The sequence below is a fragment of the Vicia villosa genome, linkage group LG1 (assembly GCF_029867415.1).
Source record: "Vicia villosa cultivar HV-30 ecotype Madison, WI linkage group LG1, Vvil1.0, whole genome shotgun sequence".
Classification (NCBI taxonomy): domain Eukaryota; kingdom Viridiplantae; phylum Streptophyta; class Magnoliopsida; order Fabales; family Fabaceae; genus Vicia; species Vicia villosa.
In genome coordinates this window covers 83,745,427-83,770,353 of record NC_081180.1, presented here as the reverse complement: position 1 = coordinate 83,770,353, position 24,927 = coordinate 83,745,427, and the positions used below count along the sequence as shown (strand labels likewise).

Below are 24,927 nucleotides of genomic sequence, written 5' to 3'. Positions count from 1 at the left end.
AGATATCTCTATGAAAGTAGGGATATCCTTAGATACCACTCACATGTTGAAAGGGTGTGAATTGGTATCTGAATTAAAAATACCAAACGAGACTACGAAAGTGTCTTACACTCAAATGAGAAAGTCAAATTTTTAATAGTTGTACCTAAACGAACAAACTATGCTGACGAAAGTAGATAGTTTCTTGGTTCAATATAGGATAATACGCTGACAAAAGTAGGTATTACCCACTTTTTATTTTCACTTCTATAAGACTATTTTTTCTCGTAATAGATAAAGTTCAGAAACTGCATAGAGTCTAGAATAGGAATTGCAATCCAAAATTCTGTTTTAAAATTGAAGTTTAAAGCAAATAAAATTCTTGAACCAATATTAAGGATTGTCTTAGATAAACATAAGGATAATAGAATTTGGTAATCAAAATGATTTCCGAGGAAAAATAACTTTTTACTACTTCGATAGAAGTCATATGCTTGCTTGCGGCACATCATCAAAGGGCACGTCACATATGCATCACAGAGGGAATCAATTGCATGAATGTGAAAAGATGTAAGTAGTGTGTGATCCTTTTGATTTCAAAACTTTACCCTTTTTTTTTAAGATCTGGTTGTATTGATGCTGTTTCACATGTGCAGGGGACTAAAATCCATCAATGAAAGAGAAGTTTCTTGTTTCATGATCTCACATAAAAACTCAACCAACATTGACTCAATTATTAGTTAGTTGGTTTATAGAACATTCTAAAGCAAGGAACTGAAGCTCTCAACTTCTGTCCTATGAACCTATTTGAATGTTGCATTGCAGACTGATATGTTGTCGACTTCAGAATTGATCATATAGTAGGCCTAAAGAAGTTGCGGAGATACTCACCTACTGAAAAAAAAAGGCACTTATTACTAAGAGGGTTAGACTAAGTTATAAAAAAAATTCATAAATAACAGATGAATATAAGATCTCATATTAATGAAATAAATACTACTAAATAAGTAAATAAACTAATACCTCTAGACCAAATGCCCATAGTGAAATAAGTAAGGTTAGTTGTCAATTGTCATGTTGCTATTGAAATTGTTTATGCATGCTACTGCTGGCCCTGTCCTATATCTTATAATAATGAGAGATTCGGATTTCCTACAGTATAAAAGTTACATTGTTATGCACGGTAATCAATCTCAGCTATGATTTGAGATCAGACAGTCAAAATCTATAACTGCAGTTGCAACAGAAATTCTATGTGCAAAATGAGATCACTTCACTCGATGGGCTACCAATCCCCTAGAAGCTAACATGATTTTTCGTAAGGCATCAAAAAGAGTTAGGAACATGATGTGACTCAAATGCAGTCTTATATGACCAACATGTTTTTCAGCCAACACCAATACAATATTCATGCATAATGCATTCCATCATTCATCTCAACAAGGCATTCACATGCAGCCCCAAAAGTTAATTGTTATTTTACTACTAGTACTATACAATTACAAAGTATATAAGTCAACATGACAGCTTTCGGATCTTAAAAAACCAAGAATATAAAAACTGATGCTTACTGCTATTCACCTAACCAATTAATTTGTATTTAACTAAAATTTTGAAAAGATAAACACTCCTATAACACTCACAAAAGGGGCATTCCGAGAATTGAACTCGGGACCTCTCGCACCCTAAGCGAGAATCATACCACTAGACCAAATGCCCTTATATGTTAAAAATTGTTAATCAATGGATAAATTAGTCAGTTAAGACAATCATTTTAGGCAAATACGAATTTAGACCTCTAATTTTTTACCACGCGTCATCATTCCATTGGTAGCATTCACATTTTAATGGCATTTTACTATGCGAGAGTTGTATGGCCAATTTTACATTTCCATTACTATTATACACAGGTTCACTGTTGAAATTAAAAAGAAAATGGCCAGTCCATCTAACATTTTCACATTATTATACAACAACAATCATGTTTTGTCCACTAGGTGAAGTTGCCTACTTGAATCAAAAGTAGTCATAATGTTATAACTAATAACATATAATCATATGTATAGCCAAAATGGTCCTCTATGCATTTTTTAATAGTTTTGTCAATAGTATTTCATGGTATTTCTCTACATCTAGCAATTGTGTCACCACCATCGATAGAATTTATTCTCCTTATATAGAGTTTATTTGATTTGCTTCATACATGTTCAAATCACCTAAGTCAATATTTAACTATGTTATTTACAATAGGAGCTAGCTTTCTACCCCAACTCTCTCCTTAATGCTATAATTCTTAATCCTATTTTGTTTTTGGTTAGAGATACTTTCTCTTCTCGTATTTTCACTCCTCCGGTGCAGCATCCTCATGGACCTCACTCATGCTATCAGAGTATTTTATTTTAGGTTTTTTTTTACCGTTCAACACTTTTCATATAACAATGCAATTCTTTCAGATTATTATAAAACAAAATTATTTGTCAATTGTGATTGCAAAAGGAATAGTTTGTCATGCTAGGACATAAGTTTGGCTACTAATACAATACTAGATATAAAACCGAGCGTTGCGCAGGTTACTCGAATATTTACTTTCTGAAAAGTTAAAGAATAACTAACTGATGCAATCAAATTGTTCGCAACACTCATTTATCTAATATAACATGAAATAGTACTGGAAAATTAATAATAGTGAGATAAATGTCAAATCCTAGTTTACAGTAAGAGTTAGGTAAATAATGAGCAAAACGAAATTTAAATGGAAAATCAATGGAATTAGGTTGTCGAAAAAAAAAAAATCTTTACTGTTAACACTTCAGATTCTCCATAACAAACCTGGTTTTTTCAATGTCTTTCCATCTCCACATAGATAAATAGATTCATGTATCAGAGCATTCATCTCAAGGCATTCACATGCAGTCCCTAAAACATAATTGATAATTAACCAATACACCAGAAAACAAGCCAAGCTTGTCAGTTTCCATATTTTTAACAAATAGTATAAAAATAAAATTGTTGCTTATTCATATTGAACAAATAAAAATGGGAACCTTCCAGATCTTCAGAACAATAATAAAAGTAGAAGGGGGCATTCCGAGAATCGAACTCGGGACCTCTCGCACCCAAAGCGAGAATCATACCACTAGACCAAATGCCCTTATATGAAAAGATTTAGTTTGAAGTAGATACCTCTTATTTTCACCACAAGTGGATGACAAGATTTATTTCAAATATTCATATCCAATAGGATCTCATTATGTATTCTGATCAAGACTGAAGCAAGAAAACATTGAAATCAAAATGTTATCAACATCGAATACCATAGTTTTCTTGTGCCAGATAAATAAATGCAATATGCAAATCAAACTATACACCCGAAACCTCTTTGATGAAGCAATGCAAGCCCAACAATGCTGATATTGATGCTGCACTTTCTGTCTCCGTTCCCAATTCCTCAGGCAGGGGTAATGTCTTGGCCTTAACTATTGTGGTTCCTGTATTATTTTTGTATTTTTTGTGTTATTGTTATATATACTGAAATTGGGGCTTGTACCAAAGCCATGAAGTTGCCTTTTTGAATCTTTCTCTTTAACTGCAATAACCTCAAAATTTATTATGCCATCGGATCTCTTTTTTTGGTACACTAAAATACTGAACTCATCGAACACAATGGAAACTTACAAACATTGTGTTGTGACTATGTATGATATTTCAAAAGTTGGAAGTCCTGCAGCCAGGGACTTATTCTTATTGGCCTAAAGGAAGAAAAATCAGAGCAGAGTTGAAACTGAATAGGAAAGAAGGGTTAGCAGCAGAGATGATGAAAATGGTGCGAGTTAATTAAGACGGGAATTGAACTCTATTGAATCGAATGCCGCTTACCAAGAAAGATAGGAGTAATGTCAAGGGATTATCCTTTATCCAGGACAGCTACATATGAAGAAAACAACCAGGCTCAAGATCATAAGAGGAGTGTAGGAAGTAACTCAGAAAGAGGCAGCTCAAGTAATATGCAGAGAGAAGGGTGCAAGGGTAGAATTGGGGGAGCTTGAACACTATTGGGAACAGAATTGTTAGATAAAAAGGAACATGGCATTTGTTCTGGTCTTTTGGATGTGATGAGATAAAGGGGGAAAACCACTCAACAGAGCACATGAAGGCACATAGGCTGGAGTGCAAGTTTGTAAAGCACTAAAGCTTTCACTGAATATAATGCAGGACGGACTTTGGGTTCTTTACATTTGTGGAGGAGTATTGATGGAGGGAATGTGAGGATTTTGGTTGACAATGAGAGCATCTCATAACTTCATAGATGGCAAGCTAGTCTGAGAGTTAAGCTCAACAGTTCGAGAAACCCTGAAGTATTGTGCGGAAGTCGGGGGCAGACACAAAAGCAGTTGGCAAGTGGAATTTAAGGGAACCAATAAACAGTTGCAAAATTTTCTGGTTCAACAGAATTTTTCATAGCTATACTAGTACGGACGGCGGTTGTGTTAGAAGTGGAATAGTTGGCCGGATAATTTGAAGGAGATCAGAGCTAACTTCAAGGAATTACATCTGTTGGTGGAAGTTGGAGGAACGGCGAGAGTAATAGTATTAACAGAACTGAGTATGGCTGAATCAGCTACCTCATTCAAACCAGACAAATTCTTAATATCTATAATTGAGCTAGACAAAGCCCTTTTTTTTTTCTTTCTAATCCTGATTTAAAACCAGATCAAATCCACATGAATGATGAACATTAATTGAAGTTTCTTATAGTTATTCAATAATTCTTGTTTTCGTTGATTTTCTTTATCTGATCAACTCTAAGTTGAATTTAGGAACACTTGACTATTGAAAAATAGATAGTGTAAATCGGAACTAGATTTATTGTTCATGTTAGATAATTACCATAGGAATAGAGTTGTTCGGACATGTTTAGAAAAATTAGTATTCATTCATGTTTTAGATAACACTAACAAACCTAAGGAATTATAATCTATTTTGAGCAGTTTAATTTTGGAAGTCCTACATTGCTCTCAACTGGTAAGGTTGGAGAATGGTCACCACTTATAAGTTATAACCACTATTGAAACCATATAACTATCCCATGCATGACTCTAACATTCTATACATTTAGAAAGTTAGTTCACCAAAAATGACATTTGTACAATCCCACTTGCAAAACGTGACCACAAAATACAGCAGAATATGAGAATATATAGAAACAATTGGGAGAAACATTTCAACAAACAGTTAAAGGGCATACACGGAAAGGACATCTATTCATTCAATTAAAAGCCAAAATGGTTTGAATAAACATGAAAAAACGAAGTTAACTGTGAGGCAATGGAGTTGAAAAAGATGAGTAACCTGATGTAATATTCAAATTGCATGTGTCCGTGTTGATAAGAGACAGAAGAAGCAAGATATTGAGTGAAGAAAGAAAATATTATGTTGTTTGTTTTTTAAAAAGTACTTTTTGTTTTGAAACATACTAGTAAAGGACCCGTGCGCCCGCACGGGTCACGCAAAGTCGGTATAAATATCAAATAAATATAATATTGTTATGGTTAAATAATAATTTTAAAAAAAAAATGACATAGGTATATAAATAATAATCAACAAATTATAATGATTGATAAATAAAAATGAAATATTTATGATATAAAAAAAATAGTAAATAAAAAAATAATTAGAATAAACAAATTATTAATAATAGTTATGATAGAGAGGAAAAGAACATTTGGACATAGATGTAATATTTTTTATCTTAAGTAATCTTAAACGTTTGATAATGTATCAAAAAAATAATTAAAATTTGTGGACTACATTATAAATATTAAATAAATATAATATTGTTATGGTTAAATAATTATATTAAACAAAATGAAATATGTATATAAATAAAAATAATTAAATCATAAATATTACAAATGAAAGTTGAAATATGTATGAAAAAAAAATAAATAATTAGAACACAATAACAATTTTTATTAATTATGAAAGAGAAAAAAAAACATTAGAACTGTTTATTTTATAGTTTTTATGTTAATAAATCTTAACGTGTGATATTGTATGAAAAGAAATAATTTAAGTTTTGGATTACATTATAAAATAAACAAACATCAGTAAATTATTTTTTCCACACAATTAAAAAATTGACTCATATATAAATAACGTGGAATTAATTAATACTCTTAAAAAGAGTTGATTGTATTTAGTTCTGCATGCACAGAAAAAGTGGATTTCTCCAGTTTCCAAAATCTTTTGCACGTTTACCTACCAAACAGAAGTCTAATAGGTAATAGGCCTTTGTGTATATATGGTGATAGAAACTTGTTAAGTCCCATACTTCAAGTAACAAAGGACGAACCGTAAAGCAAAAAGTTGGAAGAAAAATGGGTAGTTTCTCCCAAGTAGCCAAAGCTTGCAGGTGGTTGATCTTTTTCTTTTAATCCAATCTTTCTCTTTTGTTTGTTTTCTGTGGATTCTGAGTCTGTTCGATGCTTGTTTCTTATGTAGGTCCTTGAAGTTTCTTGTCGTTGAGGACCCTGTGAAACGATTCGCGATAAAACGAAGGATGAAGCAAAGATCCAAGCTACTCCGAATGAGGTTGAGGACGAAGAAACAGTGGATTACCATGTTGTGCAGTGAGTGGGCTTTACATGCAATCAACAATGTTGCATGCGGCTGGGAAAGGGGGAGTAAGATTAAGAACATATCAATGGTGTGGCAAAATGAGATGCTTGGAATCAAATGGTCGGGGAAGCATCAGGAAATTAGGGCTGGTTTGGGTTTTGCTTTATTGGAAGACGTTCAATTTGTGGATGATGTTATGGGAAGTGTGGGACTGCAGATAAATCCCAGAATGGTTGAGATATGCAATTCAGTGTATCTTGGGAAGATCGCCTTTGAAAGTGAAAGGTATAACATTTTTATTCAACGATTGTCTTGAAAGAACATGATATTAGGTTAGATGAGTTTAATTCCATTTCACGCATTAACTCTGTGTTTGTCTTCTGTATGACAGTGACTGGATGATATGGGCAGAGTTGGTGAAGAAGCTAAAAACAATGGTTAGGAATATCTCTGTAGACACAAAATCTATTGTAATATCTACATTAAATGATTTGTTTGTTGATCCGTATGCTTCTGGTAATTTTGTGAAATTGTGATTGTTGTGTAATGCAGGTTTAGGTGTTCATGGCTAGACTGGATGAAGTGGTTTTGCAGTTTTGGAAGAGCAGCAGTTTGTTTTGAATGATGTTTCTGGGTTATTTTGTTTTAAATCTATGAAGTTTAATGTAATGTTTGGAACTTTTTTTTATGTTATATTGATAGTTTCTATTTGAATTGTAACAGACAATGGTTTGATAACTTTTTTTGTAATTCCAATATCATAGTTTTATGATTTGGACTGATGCTTGAAAATTTAAATGATTATCATGGTTTAGTTTAGTTTAATCTGGTGTTGTTATTGTAATGTGGTTGTGTTTCAGTTTTAATTAATTTGTGTAAGATATGTAAGTTAATAGGATACAACTGTTAATGATATATAGTATGAAAAGTAAACATAAGGATATAATTATATGAAAGTAATATTGTAACAACATTTGCAGTTCAATATAATTGGTACTAATAAAATTGTAGAGAAAAAAGCATCTGAAAGCACAGATTATGTGTAATATTTTTTTTAAAATATTAAGTGTTTAAAATTATTTATAGTTTTTTTTAATAAAATATTAAGTGTTTAAAAATAGGTATAGTATTTTTTTTAAAAATAAGATGTGTAGGATTTTATAATTTGTAGGAGAAATAATAATAGCAATATCATTTGAATGGAATAAAATATAAATTAAATTTAACAATTTCGGGAAAAAACTAATGTTAATAAAATCTAAATTAAATTTCATGTTATCTGGAGTTATTGATTCCTAATTATTACGTGAGTGGAAAAAAATAACTTGACAATTTTTGTTTGAAATATTTGCTCTAACATATACATAATAATTTTAAAAAATTATATATGAAGTATTTATAAAGTAATATGTGACTTAATTTCTGCATATGATAAATTTTATTTTGATATTAAATGTGATGAAATAATTGCCCCTAAAAATTGGATTCTACTATATAGGTATAAAAAAAAATTTATTTAGTTTTTTGCTGTTATGAAATGCCGGGAAATATGGTAAAGAGGAAGTAATAAAAAACAAAACAAAGGAGAACAAAATATAAAAACACTGCATAGTATTGGTAAAGCTAAAAAAAGTAGTGTATGCATGTATATTTGAAGTTAACGGATGCTGATAACATAAATGCATTTTTTTAGTTATAATACAAAGCGTTGTTCCAAATGTTTAGTAATTGCTTTGGTTACACCGTGGATAATAGGGAACAGTTATGATTGATTAAATAGATGTCATTTATTGAAGAAGTCTGGGGAAACTGAAGCGTGCAAGGTATATTCACGATATATTTTGGACTATTCACATTACATCACTTTTACTTATTTCATTCCTCTTGTTTAGAAAAAAAACAGACATTTCTTCAAAAGATACTAAGAAATGAAGACATTGAGGGGTGGACGAAAGCCAACGCATGGGTGGATATCAGACGACGATGAAGGTCTAATGAGGTCAGAAACATTATTTCCTCCTCTATTTCACTTGTTGGGATATTTTCCAGCCCCGATCTATTTAGGTTTTAGGGTTTTTTGATTTATTCTGCATGATAAAATGGTTTTGTGTGAGTTTTAGAAAATGATGTGAATGGAGTAGAACCCTTACTATTTCTGAAATTGACCTTTCGGAATATTGTGAAAGTTTGATTTATCTTTGTTTGGCTGTTAGTGTTACTCATTATTTCCTAATAGTTTTCATTTTCGGTCCAGATTGTCATCTTATATCTATTTCCAAGTTGTTAATCTTGAAATTTTAAGCTTATTTAAGTAAGACTTAGGGTTATTATTGTTTATTTCGCATTCAAAACGTCCTAACGGACTTACAACTGTTCTTCCAGTGAGGAGACAACAATGAATGAGATAGAGAAACTCGTGAATGAGGTTGCAGATGGTTCTGAAAAACAATCTTGTGCCAGGTCTGTTAGAAAAGATAGGACAAAATCGAAGAAATCTGTTACATTTGCAGAAACTTCAAAGAATGCCCCTGAAGTTGTTTCAAATGTCGTCAACACAGCTGTTCCTATAAGGAATGTTAACGTTGAACAATATGATGTCCCCCTTGTCTCTGGAAACGATAATGAACCAAATAGCAAAACCACTGAGAACTCCAACACTGTTGTTGAGAAAACAGTTGCAAACAAAGCAAGCGTCCTTGGTAAGAGAACAAATGTGCAGGCTGAGTGCAGGATTGCCAACAAAAGAGTTGTTACAAATGGGAAACCGAAAAGAACTGTGAAACTTGCAAAAAAGGGCAAAAATGTTTCAAATGTTAGGATAAGAATGTGGGCGGGAAAGCCAACTTACTGCTGGGATATTGCTATAAAGAATTCAAAAGTAAAGAAGGATAATGTCCAGGTAAGCATGCTCGAAATTTACCTTGTATTTTAATACTTTGCTGATGTCAAGTGTTTGATCAATGGAATCTTTGTGTTGTTGCAGCATTTCCCTAAGCAGATAGCAATAGACTGCTTGGCAAGTAATCAGAAGGAGGTAACCATTAGAGATTGTGATTTGCTTCAACAATTCAAGTGTACTGTGAAGACGGCATATCGTAACGGGGTTCCAAGTCCATCTGAGAAATACATGACTCAAGGCTGGTACGCATATGTGAAGGCCAAAGGGTTCAAGAGAGGTGACAAACTTACATGTCAATTGGCCCGACATGGTACTTTCATTTATGTTACGATGAAGAAGAAATGATGGGTCTTGGAAAGTTGTGGAAGAAACTTGCTATTAATTATGTTGTTTAAGTATTTTCAGTATAAACTCTTTTTCCTTTATGTATGGGGGAATTTAAATCTTGTTGTTAGATGGCATTTTGTGTTGAACTTTTCCTGCAATGCTCCTGAACTCTATCAAAACTCAACTATCTTTTTTGTTTAAATTCTAATGGTTACATCTTTTTTATAATTCTGATGTTATGGTATCTATAAGTTTATTTGTATGTTATGGATAACTATTTTGGCACCTAACTTTAATGTGATTCATATGTTTGGAATATGAAAACTATTATTTTGTTACAATGCTGCCATTTAGAATATGAATTCTTTTTTTACTGTATTTATTAAGAAAGTGATAATATTTAAAAAATACATAAGTCCAAACTCTATTGGATTTTTAAATAGATGTTTTTTATAATAAAAAATATATATATATATATATATGAATTAATTTATGTTGTATTGCGAGTAAAATAAGATTTATATTAAAACATATATAAGAAATTAAAAAAAGTAATAATGTCTGGTTTACAATATATGTATACATGTTACAAAGTATAATGTTGAATATTATTTTAATTTGTTTTGGTTTTTATGTCCTATAAAATAAAGGCCCATCAAGTTCCACGGCCCAAAATGTAAGTGTATACCTATGAGCATATATAGGAAGTTGTAGACAAATGGAAATATCTTGCTTTATTATCACTACAACTTTGGAGATGGTGAAGTGGGGTGTACCATTTGTTCCTTCTCCTTCCAGCAGGTAAGTAGACAATGCATGCTTAAGTAGAAAATTTCTTCTGACATAAAAATAATTCAGATTTCTCTACTTTTGCATGCACTGAAAAACTTGATCTCAATTAGGGATGTATAGTTGATAACTAAGTATTTATTAAAGATTTTTGTTAGATCTGTACTAAGATGACTGTTGTTCTTAACAACAAAAAAAGAATGAATAGTTATATTCGAAATAATTTTGTTATAATTTTAGAATAATTATACTGTTGTATATAATGTTTAAGTGATCCGGAAAGAGACTCCCTTGTGTGGGCACGTCAAATCATTAAAGAGTTCGACGAAGAGCAAGATAAAATGTTAAAAACTCTCATAGACGATGGATTTCTTACTGAAGAGGAATGCATGGCTGATTATAGTGGTGAAGTAAAGTGGAGGAAGCATGTCACAGAATCAAACATGCTTGGACAAAATGCACTGGTAAATATCTTGAAAAATTTAATGTATTTATGTATATATTTGTACAACTCATCTACATATCATGCATGTTATAAATTCTGTAGAATATTCCTATGGAAATATCAAAGACGTGCTTTGGAAAGACGCAGAATGCAATAAGGATGGTAGATCTTGTTGATGGAAAAGGATATCACTGCGTAATTCTTAGGGCCGGAAGGAATGAGTATGAAATACATATTGGGCTTGGATGGTACTCTTTTGCAAGAGAGAAAAAACTTGAATCAGGAGACGTGCTTGAATTCTCAATGATTCCATTTTCAGATCTGATATTTTTGAGTTAGTGAACAGGAATTGATGTTGCTGGTATGTTTTAATACGAAGGTACTGTGTTGGGTTGGTTGTTTTTTATCTTTAGAGTTTGTGTTGGGTTGGATGTTTTTGCTTTTTTGAGTTTGTGTTGTGAATGGTGTTTGTTTAAGAATATGGATTTTATGTTGACTGTGATTTAGTTTTACCTCTGTTAATTTCTATGAATGATGATGCAAATGTTATATTGTTTAGAGCATGTTTCTGTTTCTCTAAGCCTTTAGATTAATGATATATAATTGAAGAATGTGTCTCATGCAAAAAAATAGATATACATGAGTTGCATATATTATATATTGCAAAAAAAAAATATATATTGTGCATCTACAAAAAAATCATAGTATCCTTCAAGATCTTCATTAGAAACCCCCGAACTTGAAATGATTAACGTCCATGGCGTTTAAAACTTCAAAATACTAATTGAATAGAACATTTAAATGTCCAACTATAAATTTTCAAAGACTTCTTTGAAAATGACATTCGTCGTCACCGACAATGGTTGTTTGTCTTTGTCGTGAATTAAAATCTTTAGACCCTTTTTGCTCTTTACTCTTGATACTGCCACATAAAATTGACCATGACTGAACACGCTTCTTGGCAAATAAATACCGACAAAATCTAAAGACTGACCTTGAGATTTGTTAATTGTCATAGCGTAGCATACCATTATAGGAAACTGTCTTCTGGTCATTCGGAAGGGCCATGGGGATTAATTCGGAGTTATGTCCATTCGTGCAATGTATACGACACCACCAATGTTCTTTCCAGAAATAATTTTTGCTTCTATAACATGATCGGCCAATTTGGTAACAATGAGACGTGTTCCATTGCAAAGACCTTCTGCTTGATCAATATTCTTGAGAAGCATTATTGGAGTACCGATCTTCAATTTGATTTTATGATTGGGGACACCGGAAGCTTGCAAGGCATTCAAAAATTCAGGAGTTAAAACATCAAAAGATTCATTGCCGTCACCGTCTGTGGTATCAACCGAATCCGAGCTTAAATACTCTTTCTCTTGACCTGCAGGTTGATAATGTTATTTGTTGTCGTACATAATATTGGGCATGAAAAAATAAAATACACAACGAAATCTTATAAAGAAATGTTGATTACCGGGAACAAATTCTAAAATATACTGATTGATTTGATCAACAGTCTCTATGGTTCCAGCTAATATTGCCCTTGACTGTAGAAAATCCACATTATTGTAATTAACATCAAAATTTGGATAGGTGTTTTCAAATATTGCCTCAAGGGGATCATCAAAATCAGAGATCAGCAGATCTTTAGGAACGTCGATCTCTGCGTAACCATCATTTGGTTCTGATATCTTCCCATCTCCAACAGTTAAAATCCAATCTGAGAAATGTCTTAACTCTGCAGAACTTGTGGATGTTGCCGACTGCTGTAGTCGCATGTTCTTTGTAAGTTTCAAAACCTTGCAGTGATCCCATATGTATGATGAATTTATTGTAGCATGAACTATATCTGAGCGGCTGCCTCTTGGAATAACTGGAAGAATTTGCCTGAAATCACCGCCGAAGACTATTACCTTACCTCCAAATATTTTATTTGATGCTTTGGATCCACCCATGATATCCTTCAGAGTTTTATCCAATGCCTCAAAACAAAATTTGTGACACATTGGAGCCTCGTCCCAGATTATCAACTTTGATAGTTTTAGTAGATCACCTCTATCGCTCCCTTTGTTTATGTCGCATGTGGAAGATTCAAGCGTGGGAATCGGAATTTTGAATTTAGAATGCGCCGTCTGGCCACCTGGAAGTAATAGTGAGGCAATTCCAGAAGAAGCAACTGTCAAACATATTTGTTTCTTTGATCTTATATAAGAAGCTAATGTTCTCCACATATAGGTTTTGCCTGTACCGCCGTAACCATAAAGAAAGAACACGCCTCCATTCTGGTTATTCACGGCCATCATGATTTGCTTGAATACATCCCTTTGTTCATCTGTTGGTAATTAGAAGATTATTCTTAAACAATCGTAAGATACTATGCTATGCTACTATTAATTTGGTTTTACATTTATAACAAAATTCAAATGGACAGTGAAGAAACCTGTGAGATTCTGATACAGCATGTTAAATTCTTGAAGTTGTTCATCGGGATTGTAGTTCCGCTCTTCGTAAATAAGCTTGTTGCCAAATTCTTCGGGGACATATCCTTGTGGTTTTGGCATCCCAGGAAAGTCGCTTAGGCTCTTACGGTTGCGTTGTAGTAGCTTTTCTATCTCAATCAATGTCAAATTGTATATTTCTTGTTCTGATAACCTCAAACCTATTTTAACAGAAGTGTGCAATAGAATTATTTAAAAAATGCAGTTAAGGAAGTTGATATCTACTTTTTGCTTCAATGACATGTTACCTCTGTTGTTGGCAATAGTCTGCTGAGAGTAAAGAATTCCATCGGATAGAAGATGCCTTGTTTTGCTCCATACATGCCTTGGTCTGTTAATGCTACTTGACAACAACATGTGGACAAAAAGCAATCTTAAATAATGGCCAGAACCCCACTGAAATGCCTCTGAAATAGCAGCTATAAATTCGCGATCATCCCCAATAAAAGCCATTGCAAAACATGCATCACGGAAAGTATCGTACTTGACGTTGTTAACTATTTTCAGTTCTGAATAATTTCGAGGGCCCTTTACATGTGTAAGCATCATTCTGAGAAAGTACAATTCTCCTGTAGTTGGAGGAACCCAAATTAACCTGCCAATTGTGTAACCCTTCTGCCTGGGTTTCCACTCTCTCTTCTTTTTGACATATACAAACTTTGAAACAAAATTGCTATAAGTTAACTGTTGAGCTTCGGTGTATTTCTGATTAGCTTCAAACCATGCCGTAAACATCGATTCAGTTACACTTGGTTTCTCAAGAACATTGGAAACATTGCTGATGTCAGTATAGTAGACTGAATGTTGACCTTCGCAATGGAAGTGTAATCTTTCCACAGCTGGTTTCCTTCCATGAATGGGGAAACCATAAATCCTCCAAGATGCTTCACTTGGAGAAACATACCTACAGTCAATATACTGCTTGATTTCATCAACATCTTGACGCTCGATAGGACATCCATTTTCATTCATGACAATTGCAGCAGTTATTCGATCATAGCCTTTGTTGATGTATTTAAACAAATATTTTATGGATGTGCTTTGATTGCACCATTCCATATTAATATGAGTTCTAAACTTCAACAACAATTTTTCATTGTAAGGAACAACAAATCTATTGTCAACCTCTATACCATTCCTAATGACAGTGTGACCGTTGTCCCTTCTTCTGTAAACCGGATAACCATCTTGATCGACGACTGTATCAGCCCGAAAGTCTTTAGGAAAGTATTTGGAACATTTACCTTCCTTCATGCATTGCGAATTCCGGTTTGCGTTTCCGCATGGTCCGTGAATCATGTGACTTTTTACCAAGTTATATAAGTCTCCATCGGTGTCCTTGTTCGGAATTTCGGCAGATATGATACGGTCAATATCAGCAGGTGTTGGATATTTGCTGGATGGATGTAGAAATATCAAAATATGAGCGTGGGGAAGGCCTCTTTTCTGGAACTCAATTGTGTACATATCTACAACAGAAAAAAAAAGTATGAATAATGATGTTTAAGAATCAAAATAATATATGCCAAGTTTTGAAATGAATCAATACTTACACGCAAGAACTTTGCCCATACAACTTTTTTTAGTCAAATCTGACAGTAACTCATCGAATTTCATCTTAAATATTCTCGTTATGAGGTCCGGCCGATCTGCTGGTGTCAGATTATTAGAAGCAAGTACACGTTTCAATTCCGGCCAGTTTGGATTACACGTAAACGTTATGAATAGATCGGGAAATCCAACATAACTACATATTGCCATTCCATCAAAGTAAAGTTGATCCATGTATCTGCGACTACCAACATACGAAGATGGAAGGACAACTCTTTTCCCTGTGTTTGCACCATCGGTATGTCCATTGGTTCTGACATCTGTTAGATAGTTATACTTTCCAACTCGAAGTTTAGATTGATTTTTTCTTAACCATCGAAGTCTCTCAGATTCCATCATTGTATAACCATCAACCAAAAACTGTTGAAATAACCTTCTTGATCTGATAACTGTTTGGGCCTCATTCTTTCTGGCTTGAATACAAAATGCGAACCACTCTCTAATTGTGAGTCTATTTCTTTTATTTGCTTGCTCCCACGGAACATCCTCATTGTCGGCTACTCCAATCATTGATTCTGAGTTACGTCTATTGTTGGAATCTTGATTGCGATGTCTAATGTTAGGCCTGTAACCATCTTCGCCATAAGGGAAAAGCAATGGATATTGAAATCCCAAATATGATGTATGATATTCATCTATTCTTTGAAGTTGTCCAGTCTGTTTGTGCATTATTATGTCCCTCTTCTCAGCAGTATCAACATCACCAACAATTAAAGCAGCAACTTCGGAAACAGTTGGTTGATTATAAATTCTTCCATCGGTGCGTCGCTCGGAAATAAGACGGAGCTTTAGGTCAGAAACATTGCCTTCAGAAAGTATATCCCTTGCCATCTTAAAACTCTGAGCATGAACATTGTGTTGATATAACATAGAAGAGAGTTTTTTCACTATGTCAAGATCTATTCCGTCTTTTGTCTTGCAAAGAATGAAAACAAAAAATGGTATATGGTCCATATCGCATAAAACAGAGCATATTATTATACATGAGGAAATTAATAAACATACTTGAATCCGTTTACTCTATGCTGTATTTCATGTTCAGTGTCATATATATAGAGTTGTGCAAATCGGGGATTTTGTCCTGGCAATGGTAACATGCTACCTATACGATGACATGATTGTCCTTGAATTCGATAATTTGGAGGACCTCTACCATTGTTAAAACGGTTGTCCATTTTAGCACCCGGAGACGTAAATGCAAACATCATGTTGAAAAGACGTATTTGTTGTTGAAATAGTTTTGATTCAGGGTTTGTTTGGTCAAACAGCAGTTTCTGTAACACCGGTGGAGGTTCTCTCAATAGAGGAATTTGAACTTTACCATCCCCGCAACACATTGTGAACTTAGGATTTAATGTTTGCCGACACTTGGTCTTCCTTTCTAAATACCACATGTTTGCACCACATTTTGGACATTCAAACACTGGATCACCTATGTCGTAAAAATCTCCTAAATGAATGCATAGCTAAGTTAACAGATGAGAGGATGTTTAACAATATAAATTTAATGACAATGATTACATTATTGTTACAAAACCTGATGGTAGTGCATTGACCATTACAGCTTGATTGTCCATATCTTCTTCGTCTTCGTCCATAACCATGCTGTCGTCTGAACTCCAACCTATGGAAATTGATACATGAAAAGTTAATTAGAAATTTGTTTAATGTTTAAATTCACTGAGAATGTACATTACCATAAATAAACCATACTCTCTGACGAATCATCATGCATATTATCCTCTTCGTTGTCATCTTCAAAAAGTTCATTGATTTCGGTAGTATGTAATGGAGAGTTTTTTTGAAGATGTAGAACCACATTCACCAACAACGTTATCAAATCTATTCTTTAAATTCGTCCCTCTCATATTGATGTTCCTGCAAGTAAGGACTCTTGGACGTTTTTTATTCAACGAATTTGCAACACTACTGATCACTGAGGAAGCATGAGTTTTCTGCAAAGTTGTTATAACCGAATTGCTGGAACTTGGAATGTTCTGAGAGATGGTAGAAAATGGAATTCTTGCATGAGCATTATCATGTCTACTAATTGGGGTAGTCTTTCCTACATTCTCCTTCTGCAGTCCATTCAATTTCTTGGCTCTCTTGGATTAAAGTTGACGTTTACGATGAAGTCTTGCTTCTGCTGATCTTTTTTTGCTTAACACACTGCTAAACCATTTATCTTCAAGAGCCTTTTGATTCAGATCATCCATATTTCTGCTTATTTGATTTGTTTAGACAGATTTTCGGACAAAGACTTGGTAGGAATATAAAGCCATAATATATGTATGTTTAAGTTATGTGGATATGTAATAATTATAGTAGGAATTGATATTAGCAATGATGCCTTTGTTTGGTCCTTTACTTTCATCTGCACGGTTAGCATAGTCATTAATTAATCTCTTTCATACACAATTTTGTTTTGATATTGTAATGATTATCATTCTTGGCATTACACGTTAAGTGTCATTAAACATCCAAAGCATGATAGAAAAGCAATGATGATTGTTTAAAGTGTGAAACAAACTTAACTTGTCTAGTTTCCAAAGCATGTAATAAATGAAATGAGTGAGTAAGTGGCTTGAGTAAAAAAGGGAGATTATTGAAAATATTTCATGAATAAATAAAAACTATTATAAGTTTAGCAACAAAAATAATGGAATAGCAAAAGTTATATTGGTTGATGAGAATATCTGTTTTTGAAAATGTTAATAGGAGCATGATTTAGTAATTCATACAATATTTAAAAAGAACCCTAAATATGCAAGAAGAAAAAAATGGTTCAAATTAAACTTGTATAATGTGATTATTATGATTTTGTAAATAAAATATATAGGTTGATTGTCAGATGGTTAAATTGTTACATAACAATTTTAAATAACAATATATCACCTTCAGCATATATTAGAATCATATTATGTAAACTAATATTATTAAGTAAAAGTACAATTGGATTGGGCATAAATGTAAAAATATCTCACATCCATCTTGTCCAAAAGTGATAAACAAAAGTAGATATAATTTTGAAACAATACAACCCAAAAAAAACTGTCATAACACTAAATTCAGAATAAGACATTGAATAAAATTGAACAAAATAATTCCATGGCAATCTCGAAATTGAAATTAAATAAAATGCTTGAATACAAAAACTACATGTTGTCCAAGAGTGAAAGGTTTGTTGGTACAAAATGCAGTACCACAAAGTAAATAAAACAATACATCCCATAAATTTAACAACCAAAAAACAGAAACCATAGGATTATAAGTTCCAGCAAATTAGATATAGGATGCATAAAATAAAAAAGTTGATGAAGTCTTCAAGCATTTGGTTCAATCTTCACTTTTTTGGGTGGTTTGGTTCCTGAATATTGTGTAAGTCCTAAAAGCTGACAATCCGATTCTTCAGCATCAACAGCATGAGAAACACTCTTTGATGGGGTATTGGCCAAACTCTTGTTAGGATCATTTTCTCCAAATGCAGATAAGGACTCCTTCGAATGTAATAAACAGATTTAGTAAAATATGGAATAAAATACATGTTTTGCATGAAAACATTGCAAATTATCAAATAACACACCATGGAAGTATCAACATGATCAGCAACAGCATTTTGAATGGGAGGAAGACTATGAACCTGTATTATACAATAGGATATTATTAATACAGTTGGATTCCAGTTAATTTAAGATATTCAAGCGGATTACTATAAACTGAAAAACCTCATCAGCAATATAATCCTTTTCAATTTGACTGACAAATTCTTCATCATAAGAAAGCTTCCAAACAAATGCTTGTCCAAAGGTTGGTTGTACTTTAGCTCTCAAAGCCATTTTCTTTTCCAATAACATGTCAAGCTCGTCAGGATAAACCATGGGATCATCTTCACCATTCTAAAGTTGAAAAAGAATGTTAGAAACCATATATTATACTATTTTACAAAGAAACTAAATTATTAACATACCTCTAACATTGATTTATGCATGCTATCAGCAAATTGTCCTATAATCTGCTCACAGTCGGCATCCCAAAATACAAATCGGAACTTTGATTCACCGTCATAAACATATATATCAACTTTGTACCTATTACATAAATACATATAGGTATAATTGAGTGATCTTATACAAAAAGGGTTAAAAGGTCATAAATAGAAATAATTACAACAAACAACCTTGGTATGGGTTTGTGAACATTTTCGCCACATACACACTGGTATGGATTGTTCAAATCAGTAGCCTTCACAGAGCATTTTGTGCAACCATAGTAAAACCAACCATGCTTGGATACATAAAATTTCGTGGTAGTTCCAACAGTAACACATAACATGTCCTAAAAATAAAAATAAAAACATTACAAATACATATAGATAATTGGTAATATCTTGAATATACATTTACGAATTTCTGAGTTATACTTGTTTGATTTTGCAGAATTGACTCAAAGGAATGCACTTTGTCTTATGAACAAATTTTTCAAGTGTTGTAAACTGAGATCCACCAGACCAAAGAGACATAGATTTGGCAGATTGCGAAGGCTCTTGGGATTGCTCATTTGCAGGCAACCTGGGAATATTATAATAAATCCATGTTATAAATTGGAATCAACATGCAAAACTAATTGAAATAAAAGACTGCCTAATGTTAATACTTTGACAAAAACTCAGAAATCTCCTGGATGTCTTCGTTGATTAGCAGCTTTGAACCACTCCATGCATTGGATACTGATTGAAGAAAAAAAAGAGTTTACAACATTGTTGAAAAAATGTGATAAGGCAAACAGCAGAGAAAAAATAAAAACAAACCCTGGGAATCCTTGATCATTGCATGGGTTAGTATGATGACAATAGCACCCGTGTTAGTTGGGTCATTATAATAATCCAAAAACTTAGTACCATTGTCTTAATTAACCATTGTCTTTATTTGAGACACAAAATTCTTATTTTCAAATATCAATATTTTTATTTTTCTCACGGGCCAGTATCAACAAAATATCTATTTTATTTGAAACACAAAATTTTTATTTTCAAATATCAAATTTTTTATTTTTTCACGAGTTACTATCATTAAAATACCTATTTTATTTTAATTAATAAGTGTCTTTATTTGAGATACAAGTCAAAATTAAATTTATATTATTATTAATTTTATAATAAAATAAATCAAATTAAATATTTATTTATATCTAAATAAAATATATATTGTAGTAAATAAATTTACCCGTGCGTTTTATCATATAACAACATAAGATGTCCTAGAAAAGCCAACTATACTCTTTTGACTTCAAGTATATTTTTTCTAATTTTTAGGGTATGTCTTTGATTGATGGAAGAGAGCGGAATGAAATGGAGTGGAATTGTATAAATTTATGTTCCATTGTTTGGATTGACTAAAAAGTGATTGAATGCAGCGGAACTAGATGGAATGTATTTCATCTCATTTCATCACTTTCTATCATTTTTTATACCCTCCGATTTGGGCGAAATGACAAAATATTTATATTCCTTCATGAAATAACCAAACAATGGAACGCCATATTTATTCCGTTCTGCTCCGTTTCGTTCCGCTCCACTCCGTTCATTTTAGTCTATCCAAACATAGCCTTAAAATTAAATCAGTCTAAACACTTTATTTTTATTAATTGATTTCTCTCTACCCAATGTAATTTTTTATTGAAAAGTCACACGGAAAAGATGAATAATATCAATGTATTAAATTATGATTTTGTGAACTATGTTGTTTTAGGCTAAGATGATAAATTTGATTATACTATAAGAATTGTCGAGTTCTTTGAATCTAAAGACAAAGATCTATTTTTTTTTACCGTTCAATGATTTTACAGAATCGTAGATATTGTAAGATTTTGTTAACGATTTTTTTGTGTGATTGTTTATATTTGATGGGTCATGTTTGATGTTGCACTTTCACATAGATTAAAAAAATGTAATTAATAAAAATATTATCAAATTTATTTTATTTTGACTCTTTTACACCTCGCTCTCTCAACCCTAACCGTCGTCACTTTTCTTCTTTATCTCTTAAGAGAGGGATGATTTAGGATGACTTTGATCCAAAATCACCCCTCCAAATCGTTCTAGTTTATCTATTAGTTAAATAAGTGTTTCTTTTGTTTTTTTGTGATTTCGTCATTTTAGTGAGTCGTTGTGAGTTTTGATTTTCCGTTTTTGTGCAGTGTATTTTGTTTTTTCATCTTTGTGCGATGTTCATTTGTTTCAGGTTGAAAGATGAGTTGCGATCTAGTGCATATCCAATCTTGACTTTGGTGTCATTAACGCTACAGATCCGAAGGCATGAAAATTCCGGACATCTCAATATAGTCATAGTTATATTCATAAACATAGGCAATTTTCCATTTTATACTATTAACATAGATGTTCTGAGTTTGTTTGCAGATTCATCCTTTTTTATTTTTGATTATTTTTAATTTGTATTGCAACAATGTACTCAATCAATTGGAGTGAATGAATATTTTTTTAGTCAAAAAAATGTAATTAATGAGAGAGGGAATAATAATTTTATCAAATTATCCTTATCATCTATTAATATATTCGAATTAACATTAATGCAAAGTGAGAAAGCAACATATTAAGAGTATTAATTATATGGTACAATTGAAAGATGAAAATTAAAATTATATTAGTAAACTAAAGTGACAAATATTTTGGGACAAATAATTTTTTATAAATGTAACACTTACTTTAAGACGGGTGGAGTATTAATTAATAAAATGTATTAAACTCTCACTATTTTTTTATTTTAATATAAGTATTTATTTAATTAAAAAGAAGACCCAGCCAAATCCAAAAAACTTTGAATATTACTCGCTCCGTTTTTTATTATAAGTCGTTTTAGACTTTTCACACAGATTAAGAAAAATAATAATGTTGTATAAAAATAAGAAATTATGAAGGTTTTTACAAAATTATCCTTCATTAATGACATATGGAAGATAAATTTATATAATTGAAAGGAGAGAGAATAATAAATATTTAAGGATATAATAGGAAAAATAGCATTAATTATTCATTGGAATTGTAAAGTAACTTATATTTAAATACAATTTTTTTTTTCAAAACGACTTATAATAAACAACGGAGGGAGTAGTTATTAGTATAATAATAATTATTTTGATAAAACTTTGAATGTTAATTATTATTGACAATATTTATTTAAAAATGCGACAAAATTTTATATTTAATACTATTTACTAAAAATATAAATATAAAAATGGACATTCTAATATGAAAATTCCATTTATGCCAAACCCAAAAACATGCCCTTTTAGTTTGAATTTATTGACTAAATAATACTTTTAAAAAAAATTATAAAGAAGTCATCAAATTTATTAAACTTCCAATGTTAATTTTTTAATATTTTACATAATTATTTATTAAATTATAAGGTAGATTTAGTAAAAAAAACAATTTTAAATTTTTCTATTAATAAATTGAGGCTCTTTAATGTTTATTAATAATTTTATATTTTAGATAGAAACCTGGAATGGTTAATTTTATTTTTGGTTTCTTATTACTATTAACACTATTCTTTTAATAATATTATAAAAATAAAATATTTATTATTATATACTAAAACTAAAATTATTATAAATAGACATTCTCTTACAAAGATTCCATTTATTTCATGTAAATACCATTTCATTTGAAACTGTTAACTAAATAAGACTTATTCCATGTTTGCAAAATTTATACAACAAATTTTCAAATTAGTGTATTTAAAAACAAGTCACCCTTCCACCAACTCATTCCAAAATCTTTCTCTCTCACACACATTCCAAAATCATCACTCTTTCGATTTCAATTTTATGTTGGTAGTTTTTGTGTATTAAATTTAGATATAGTGAAATGAAAAAAGATATATATTATATATATTATTTGACCGAGTGGATGTGCCCAAAATGCATAGACATTTCCAATTGTAATTTTTGCATGTAAGTTGTGTTTTTATAATGGATTTTTATTCGATATTGTAATTTTAATTTTTTAAAACCATTCTGTGTGTTTGTTCTAAAATAAAAAGTGAATTTGTAGGAAGAAAAGAGGTCAACAACCTACTGACGCGATATCTCATACCGTCAAAACATTTAATTTTAAATTTGTGTCAGAAATGCTTATAAAAAAGACTTCTGAAGATTTAGAATTGAACAAGACTAATAATGCCGAAGTTGTACCTTCAAATGATGCAACTTTGGAAAAGGTGTGTTCCTTTACCTCATATTTATGTAGCTGACACAATTTTACTTTGTTTAGTGGTTAATAAGCTTCTCTTTTTGTATACAATTCAACCTAATAATATCAAGGAAGCTTGTCCGCTGATCCCATATGCAACTCTAAAATTATGCCAAAGCATATTGTCATATTGGAAAGAGAAGCATGTTGAATCACTCGATGAAATCAACACTAAGTACCAAAGAACAAGAGCTGAATGCAAGGGCTTAAGTGATGATTTCAAGCTATCAAGCCAACAATAGAGAAAACGAGCTATTGTGTTCTCAATAAAATTGTTTTTTGTTCTGATAAGTACATTCTCTCAAGGTTAGATTCAATCAAAATATTGAATCAGTTGTGCACTTTTTGAGAATAAGAGAAACATAAATCTAGATATTATGCAAAATTAATGTTCTTTAAATCGATGGAAAAGTTAAGTTTTCATTTTCATTATAGTAATGTGTTTGTTTTAAGTTTGGCGAGTTAGATGCAAAAGTTTTTTTTCTATTGAATGTTACTTTTTAAGAATTTAAAAGAATACATTTTTATAAAATATTGTATATTCAACACATTGGAATATAATTCACCCTAATTGCAATGTTTCTTTTCATTTTGAGAAATCAGCAGGTTGTATCAATCAAAGATGAATTGTTTTTTTTTTTTTTGTTATAATGGAATTATGAACTAATTCACTATTTGGTGAAGTTCCTACAATAATTGGCGACTGCTATGATATTTAATAGCTACAATTTATTTCTTTTAGACATATGTTAATTGCAATATGGGTATGGACATTCATAATTTTAATATTAACTCAATTCATGACATTCAAGATCCATATGCCCAATATACTTTAATTTAATTTAATTGTCTTAGTGAAATAGATTACTTCATATAATTAAATGATTAAACTTCGAAAACACAAAATAAATAACAAGAAAACACAAAATAAATAACAAGTATTCTCATCCTAGTGTTACATACCAGAGCTTCAACGATACTAAATAACACATAAAATAATAAATAAATGAGGCATCACCGAGTACTCATAATGGTCGTATCGAGTTCTAAAAGCAGTCTTCAAAATATCTTCACCCTTCACTCGAATCTGATGATATTGTTTGGATTGATGGAATCGGATGGAGCGGAGCAGAATGGAATAAAGTGATATTCCGTTGTTTGGATAATTTAAAAACGGATGGAGCGGAGCAGAAAGGAGTGGTATGGATTCCATTCCATTCTATCACTTACCACCATATTCTTTCCCCTCCGATTTGGGCAGAATGAATAATTTGTCTTATTCCGTTCTAAAATTTCCAAACAATGGAATGGTACATTTGTTCCGCTCCGTTCCACTCCGCTCCATCCCACTCCGCTCCATTCCATTCCACTCCGTTCATTTCGTGATATCCAAACATACCCCTGATCTCGAATCAATCTTACTGAACACACAAGCACCAACCATCTGATCCATAAGATCGTCGATTCTCGAAAAAGGACACATGTT

General features: G+C 31.8%; 1 protein-coding gene and 2 non-coding genes across 3 annotated transcripts; all 3 read right to left on the bottom strand.

Annotated features, from left to right (window-relative positions):
• Positions 1-1,626: 1,626 nt before the first annotated feature.
• TRNAP-AGG (transfer RNA proline (anticodon AGG)) lies at positions 1,627-1,698 on the bottom strand. The gene has a single exon. It is a non-coding gene; the product is annotated as a tRNA-Pro (tRNA).
• A 1,360-nt stretch (positions 1,699-3,058) lies between these two features.
• TRNAP-UGG (transfer RNA proline (anticodon UGG)) lies at positions 3,059-3,130 on the bottom strand. The gene has a single exon. It is a non-coding gene; the product is annotated as a tRNA-Pro (tRNA).
• Positions 3,131-12,130: 9,000 nt separating this feature from the next.
• LOC131647955 (uncharacterized) lies at positions 12,131-24,924 on the bottom strand. The gene is made up of 15 exons (XM_058917770.1): positions 24,864-24,924; positions 19,826-19,898; positions 19,593-19,740; positions 19,350-19,507; positions 19,140-19,260; positions 18,898-19,068; positions 18,756-18,812; positions 18,570-18,669; positions 16,710-16,796; positions 16,192-16,622; positions 15,115-16,087; positions 13,810-15,030; positions 13,504-13,722; positions 12,538-13,395; positions 12,131-12,444 (listed from the first exon to the last, which is right to left on the bottom strand). The coding sequence occupies exons 1-15, from the start codon at positions 24,922-24,924 to the stop codon at positions 12,131-12,133; spliced, it is 4,992 nt and encodes a 1,663-aa protein (XP_058773753.1).
• Positions 24,925-24,927: the final 3 nt, after the last annotated feature.

Bases quoted from the DNA above. Each gene is read 5' to 3' on its own strand.
- LOC131647955 (XM_058917770.1), bottom strand. From the start codon at position 24,924: ATGTGTCCTTTTTCGAGAATCGACGATCTTATGGATCAGATGGTTGGT. The intron at 16,797-18,569 runs GTCAGCTTTTAG...CAATTTCCATAG, and splicing joins TGATGCTGAAGAATCGGATT to GTTGGAGTTCAGACGACAGC. The intron at 16,088-16,191 runs GTAAACGGATTC...ATTCTTTGCAAG, and splicing joins AACATGAAATACAGCATAGA to ACAAAAGACGGAATAGATCT.